Here is a 7420-nt window from a genome sequence, read left to right on the forward strand (position 1 = left end):
GTTGAAATTAGAACTGACGACTTCAACTCACCGAAGTGCGAGATGCACCAAGAATTATGGACCTATTATTGAACGAGTGGATTATCAGCTAAAAATACCCGCGATACTTCTATAATTATCTTATCTCGAAAGCTCTCCGTCACCTCCTCAGACTCCCCAGCGGGCTCTTAAATAACCATTAACGACCGCGAATGGGAAATTCCCTGAACCTCGACTTCTGATAGATTGATTTACCTGTCAGGAAGTGGCGGCTTTGGTGGTGGACTCGAATCCCTCAAGATGGACTCGGAGCTGTGGGAACTTCTCACTAAATTGCTACTTGCTGCCGTCTGCTCGAGGATCTGGCGCTCACGGGGTGTCAGGGGAATGTCCGGTAGAGAATTTCTTTGGGTTGATAGTTCATTTCCGTATCCTGAGGTTCTGCAATCATGGATTATTCGCATCGTGATTGATTTTTGCGAAAATATTCCATCGGAATCAATCATATTTTTCTACATCGAGGGAAAGATAGACCGATGCAAGTTCATTATCGATTCTTGATATCTCAGAATCTGAGGGGGATGGCAATTTTTACGAGGAAAGAATTGAGATCTAGATATTTTTTGGGGGAAATCACGTCGAAATTGATAATCATACGCTCGAATGATCGCCGTCGTAGGTTCTTAGAGACCAACCGGACTAAACAAATAAGGAATATACTTTTTCTTATTCATATTACGGTTTTATAGACTCCTCATTTCGTCTGCCTGTGCCTTTCTGTGTGTCCATCCGTCACACTGACTAGATCAGTAGCGAAGCGGTAAAACGGTTCAAGTCAACTTAGCTCTCAGCTGAGTTTTTGAGGAATATCTCGGAATCAAAGGGAGATAGCGAAATTTTCGTAATAACCTTTTTCGTAGCTCTCAATTCGCTCTATAAAAAAGGTTTTAACAAAAATTTTTCTATCTGCCTTAGATTCCGAGATATTTACTGAAAACTGACCAATAGTCAAAATCGACTTGAACCGTTTAACCGCTTCGCTACTGAGGTGGGCGCAGTAGTTCTGTACATTCACGCCTGGCGGCAGCAGTTCCACTCGAGGAGATAGGTCTAAGCGGACACCCATCCAAGTACTAACAAGACTAAACGCTGCGTAAGATGAGACGACAGAGTTTGGACAGAAAAGCAAGATGACGATTCCGTCTTACATTGATTAAGGTTTAAAATATAGGGGAGCATGGGGCAAAATGAAACACGGGGCAAAATGAAACAGTGGGAAAATCTCGTCATCTAAAGGAGATAGGACATTTTTGAAGAGGACCTTTTTTGTAGCTTGTAAAATTCTCTACAAAAAAGGTTTTCATGAAAATCCTCCTATCTCCCTTAGATCACAAGATTTTCTTGCTGTTTCATTTTGCCCCGTGTTTCATTTTGCCCCACCGTCCCCTACTACTCGACATTTAAGAATGGTAAAATAATAATCTAAATTCCCAGTTGATGATGAATTAAATATTTATTAAGTAAATAATACTAAATTTCTATCCAAATAATCGTCAATCTTCCTAACTAAATTACTGATTAATAAATAATTCGGAATTTGAATATTCAAATTGATGATGACTTCATTAACTAAAATTTTAGAGTAACATTAACAAATCGACTGCTTAATAATCTAACGGTAATTATAATTTATGAACATGCTTATTTCTGACCATTCAACTCCTTAAACTCAGAGTAATTCCTCAAAACATGTTCCACGAATTAATCTTTTATCAACAGATCTTTCATCCCTCAACAGTAGTTCCCCATTTCAACCCGATAAAGCCCCTGTCCATTGACATCGCCCAACCCCCGATTATCCTCTCAAAAAAAAATCTCCATATATCCATCAAACGGAACAAAGGTGCGATAAATCCTTTTGAGGAACGCCTATCGCACCGATTGAACGATACGTCACAGCCGCTCTATCTCAGTCTGTCGATATTCATTGGCAATGTTACCTGTTGTTTGTTGCCACCGGCGCTGGCTTCTGCCTGTTGGATATCTTCTCGTGTGCCAGTGCAACTAAATTTTTCACAGCATCCTCGACTAATCCTATCACGTGTGTCACGTTCTCTGTGTCCAACGCCGGGCATGGGGCAGACTGATTCCCATGGATTAGAACATCGTCGCAGAGTTTCAGCAGTTTGGCCAGGGCTTGGTAAACTTGGTTTGTGGCTGAGTTCAATGTTGAGCTGTAAGCCATCAGAAAGGATTTATTTTCTGAGAAGGAAACTGTTGCGGAAGAATCAGACGGAAATACTCATTTAAATGGCTTTTTCATTCGAGTTGAGCTCGATAAAATGGACATTTGTTTACAAATGAGTCAAATGGGGCTCAAATGGAAGCTCTGATGTTCGAACAAATGATAATTTCAAGAGGAAACTACAATTTTCTTTCCGAAAACTGTGTTATTGTCAAAACTAAATAATTTCGAGGGGACAATTTTTCTTGGGGAAAAAATATTCTTTCCTCGTCAATGTGTTCTTTCTATGGTATAAACCTATGGAGTTCTCTCAGATCAAATGATTGTCGTACAATAGATATTTTGCTGTCAACAGTTGCAATTCTTCTAGGGATATTTCTGATGATCACGATAAAAACTCAATTTTTGTGAAAGATGTTAAATTTCCTTCTGTCAAGTTGGCTAATTTTTTTTTTTCCCTCAAGTAAATCTGTTTCAGTTTTTCTGCAGAGCTAATTCTTTCTCTCAGTGGGATATCCTTAAGATTCCTTAAGGTCTGTTTCATCTTGCTTCTCCTCTTCTGTTCTACGTCATTGATTAATTAAGACAATTACCTCTTCTCATAAACGACGTACGACTTGAGCACAGTATGTATCGTGGTAACAGTGTCGAGTACGATGGTGCCATTGCCAGGCAGCATCTCGAGTTTCTTCTTGGAAACGACATCGCGAAAGTGAAGCAGTGCAAGCTGTACCTGTCTCACGTGAATGTGGAGATCCCTCAGTGGATTCTTATCAAGACTGTCACCCAGCGGCGTCTTTTCTCTGGGAGTTCGCGGGGACGAGGGTGATGCGGCCCGTGTTGCTATACCACTACCACCCCCACTCCCAGAGTTTATCCCCGGGGACCTCATCTGGGAGAGTTTCTCCAGGAAGTCCTCCTTGAAGGAACGCGCACGACGGGCTAGTTTGCCACCCCGCGCTTTTCCACTGTTCCTCTCCTCGACTTCTGTAACATGAGAAAAAAAAACACCATTTGTTATTTTAAAAAAATATTTGTAGCATTCATTCTCTTCGTCGAGTCGGCGAAAAAAAATTCTCAACTCAAAAATTTTTATTTGAGTATCTAATTACGATAATTACACACCGCAGGACAATCTCATTATTTTTAATTACTCTGTATCATGGAACCTCCCGTCATAATTGAATAAACATTAATTATGGTGATTAAGAGTCGCCGGGAGTAAAAACAAATACCGAAATGCGGGGGAAACTTTGCGCCATGAATTCTCAGTCAATGCGGATAAATAATCCTTTCTAAAAAAAACATGGGCAATATCTCGAACGAATGGAGAAAGTGAGGCGGTTTTCATGAATACAAAGAAAAGAGAATTGAATACCATTCTATGAAACATGAATAAACGAATCATAATTGTCCAAATCATTTAGGTCAGAGGAAAATAGAATAATTCTACTTTCTTAATATTGCGTTTACTAAGGTTTTCTTCGAACAAAGTTGATTAGAATTAATAGCAAGAATTATGAGATTATCTCACATATTTGACGTTAAGGATAGGAGAATCTGAATGCAATATAGTGAAAATGATGATCGATTTTTTCACTTTGAACAAATAATATTAATATCCAAATACAAAATTTCTGATATGAATAAAAAGAAGCTGTGACTCAATATTCCAAATGAAGTTTTAATTTTTAATTTGGTGCTGAAAACACGAGATGACAATATTCTAAGCACGGAATTATATTGATGAGATGAACAACAGATTAATTGAATTACCGTGTGAACTAACTAAAAATTGATAACAGTGTGGGCACGCACTTTTACCAGAGTATCAACAAACATTGAATTCCAGAAATTCACACTCTAAAGTGTGTTCTAGAAGGAATTGAATTGTAATTATGATTAAAATCTTATTCAGTGAGCATAGGAATTAAAACATGAGCAAATCATTTGTTGTAATATGAAAATTCAACAGCTGATAAATTGGGACATGATTCTCATCGGTCGTGTTGCCTTTTGTAATGAGAATGATTATAAACCATTAGTTTAAAAAAGGAGTATTGAATCCGAAGACAAATGCAATTTGCCTTCCGAGAGAAAATCCTCAACTACAAAAAAAATCAAATTCCCCTCAACTCAATATTATCAAACCTCAACCCACCAAATCCCCGAATTAATACCCAGCAACTCCCGAAAATTGCAATCGTCCGTTTTCCCCCAGTTGTTTCACTGGAAAAACAAATACAGATGCACGTGGCCAGGGGCCCAGGGGCGCCGGCAATGTTTTCCCATAGTCTGTACACCCCCAGAGGGAATACATGTTTCCCTTTTTGCCCGTTGCTATCGGCGTGGTATCGAGGTGCCAGCAGACGGATAAGAAAGGAGAAACGTGATCTGGCTCGCTTCCAGCATTTCAAGAATACAGTATTCCACCCCTCGTCACCCGCCCGCTGACGTTCAATGCACAGTGTCCGCAAATTGCTAGCCTAATTCCCCAAAACAAAGTCCATTGTATCTCACTTTGAATGTTGGGAATTTTTAAGTTATTCGAGGGCTGTCTGGACGAGGGGAATTAATTAGATGGAATTTTGTTTAAAGTAGATTTCATTGTTTGAGGATTTTATTAAGAGTCAATGAACTTAATTCAGTAGCGAAGTGGTAAAACGGTTTAAGTTGACTCATCTCCCAGTTGAGTTTTTGAGGAATATTTCCGAATCTAAGGGAGATAGCGAGATTTTTGGTATAACCTTTTTTGTAGAGCCGATTGAGAGCTACAACAAATGTAGTTATGAAAATTTCGCTATCTCCCTTAGATTCGGAAATATTCCTCGAAAACTCAACTCGGAGATGAGTCGACTTAAACCGGTTTACCACTTCGCTATTGAATTCAACTTGATGATTGATAATTAATGCAGAGAAAAAACGATTTGTTTTTAACATTTGATGAAATATCTCAGATGATTCAACAAATGAAATAAAATTTGAATGAGAAGAAGAATAGGAAAAGCTCTGTCTGTGTTGAATAAAAACTAGGATTTTGCAATAAAGAAAATATATAGGATTTCATTTGAATGAAGTTGATTTAATTTTCATTGTTTAAATTAGCTTTCTTCGTCTGATAATTTCATTAACAACCAATGAACTTGGCAATTCAACTTAATGATTAATAATTAATACATTGAGTTACTAAATCTCATTTAAGAAATTAAAAACTGTACATTTGATAAAATTCACTTCAATTAAAAATCAATTTAATTACAGAATTTCATTTGTCACTGATTGCAATGAATCCGAAGTACACCAGTAATTAATTAAAAGTTCATGCGGAATCACTCGACAGCTGGATATGATATGAACTCATCGATGAGTGAAATTCCCCTTTAATTACTCCGTCACGTATAATTACTCTTTCCGAATATTTGATTAACCAAAATAATCCATTATTCATTCTCTGCATTCCCGATGGAACGAAGAGTGATGAATAAATCCATGGAATTAATTAATGACTCCCGGAAACAAGGAATTGTTTAACCGGTTCAAAGACTGCCTCCTAGACCTGAAGTGCCTCGATTCCCCAGGATATTCGGTTTAATTACACGATCGAAGGGATACGATGATGTGTGGAGTTGGTATTCCCTTTCGGTTTTCCATTGTTTACACCGACGTGCTTGTAAACAGGAACAATGAAATGAAATGAAGTCGGATGTCCTCTGCGGTTGGTCATGAATGGTGAAACCATGTCTGTTCATTTGATTTTCGTGGTTTTGATGGGGATTGGAGAATGCCTCGTTGATGAGGCAAAAATATCGAATTAAAAGCGGAGAGTGGAGGTGCGAGGCTCGATATCGTGAGGATTTTCAGGGGGAATGACAGTGATTTGTGGAATTTCAACAGAAAATGGAGAGGGGATTTTTAAAAAGTTCTTTTGATTAATTTAAAATGTGATTTTATTTTATTAAAATTGTGGTGAGAATTGTATTCCTGTGGCATTCCAATTTGAAATCAATTTTAGTACTTGATGAAATTTATTGGAGAATATTCAGAAATTGGACTGTTTGAGAAAATTTAGAAAATGAAGGGAAATGAGGAAAATAGAAAGAGAAAATTGAGAAAATTATGCAGTTAAAAAATACATAGGATTTCTGTTTAAATAATTGTAGGTGAAATTCTATTCAAATTGTATATTATGTCATATCTGGAATAAAATCGAAATGTAAAAAAATGAAAAATGAATGAAAATAGGAAAAATAGAGAGAAAATGTAATTAAGAAAAATTAGAAAACATGCAAAGGTTCTAGATATTTTTGTAAATGAGGACTGTAGGATTTTGCAATGTAACAATATAGGATTTCATTTTAATCAAATTGAAGGTACAATTATATTTAAATTAATGGAATTTAAAAAAACCAAATAAAAATGCTCTTTTGATGAATTAAAAAGTTGTAATTCAATTTCATTAAAATTGTGGTGAGAATTATATTCATGTGAAATTCCAATTTGAAATCAATTTTAGTACTTGATGGAATTTATTGGAGAATATTCAGAAATTGGACTGTTTAAGAAAATTTAGAAAATTAAGGGAAATAAGGAAAACAGAAAGAGAAAATTGAGAAAATTATGCAATTAAAAAATCCATGGGATTTCTGTTTAAATAATTGTAGGTGAAATTCTATTCAAATTGTATATTACGTCGTGTTTGGAATCGAACCGAAATGACCAAAAAAAATCGAAAGATGGAAGAAAATAGACAAAAATGGGAAAATGAAAAAAATGTAAAAGTTGGTGGCTTCTGCATTGACTCCCCCCTTAACTTTATTATCTCACTTTGGCCCTCCACCCATTCCCGATACAGGCAGCACCCGTGTGTGGGTGGAGAGAATCAAGTTCTATTGACGACTTCGAGATTGAAACTCCAATCAGGCGTGATTCTGGCAAAGGAACAGGAAGCAGTGCACGGGGATAATACGAGAACAGAGAGCGTATGGCTTCCCCCTCACAACAGGGCTAGAGTGGGGCCCGTGGAAGAGATGAAGGACAAGCCCGAGGGATGAGAAATACGATATGCAAATTACTGTGATTGACTGGATTCACTGTTCTATCACGATCTCATTCCTTTCTCGTAGCACAGACCGGTGAATTCCAATTGGTTATTCGAGAGTGAATTTTTTTCAGCTGTGGGGGGGGGGGGGGCAATGG

General features: G+C 37.3%; 1 protein-coding gene across 7 annotated transcripts in view; it reads right to left on the minus strand.

The window, feature by feature from the left end:
• The window catches only part of LOC107035665 (guanine nucleotide-releasing factor 2), a 99036-nt gene that overhangs the window by 18698 nt on the left and 72918 nt on the right, over positions 1-7420 (minus strand). For all 7 annotated transcript variants that reach the window (XM_015253206.1, XM_015253203.1, XM_015253205.1 and 4 more), the window contains exons 2-4: positions 2818-3211; positions 1980-2213; positions 235-420 (exon numbers count right to left, since the gene is read on the minus strand). In XM_015253206.1, the coding sequence (XP_015108692.1) occupies positions 235-420; positions 1980-2213; positions 2818-3211 (814 nt within the window). The remainder of the gene's footprint in view (positions 1-234; positions 421-1979; positions 2214-2817; positions 3212-7420) is intronic.

The sequence above is a fragment of the Diachasma alloeum genome, unplaced genomic scaffold, assembly GCF_001412515.2.
Source record: "Diachasma alloeum isolate Michigan unplaced genomic scaffold, Dall2.0 Dall_scaffold_00199, whole genome shotgun sequence".
NCBI lineage: Eukaryota > Metazoa > Arthropoda > Insecta > Hymenoptera > Braconidae > Diachasma > Diachasma alloeum.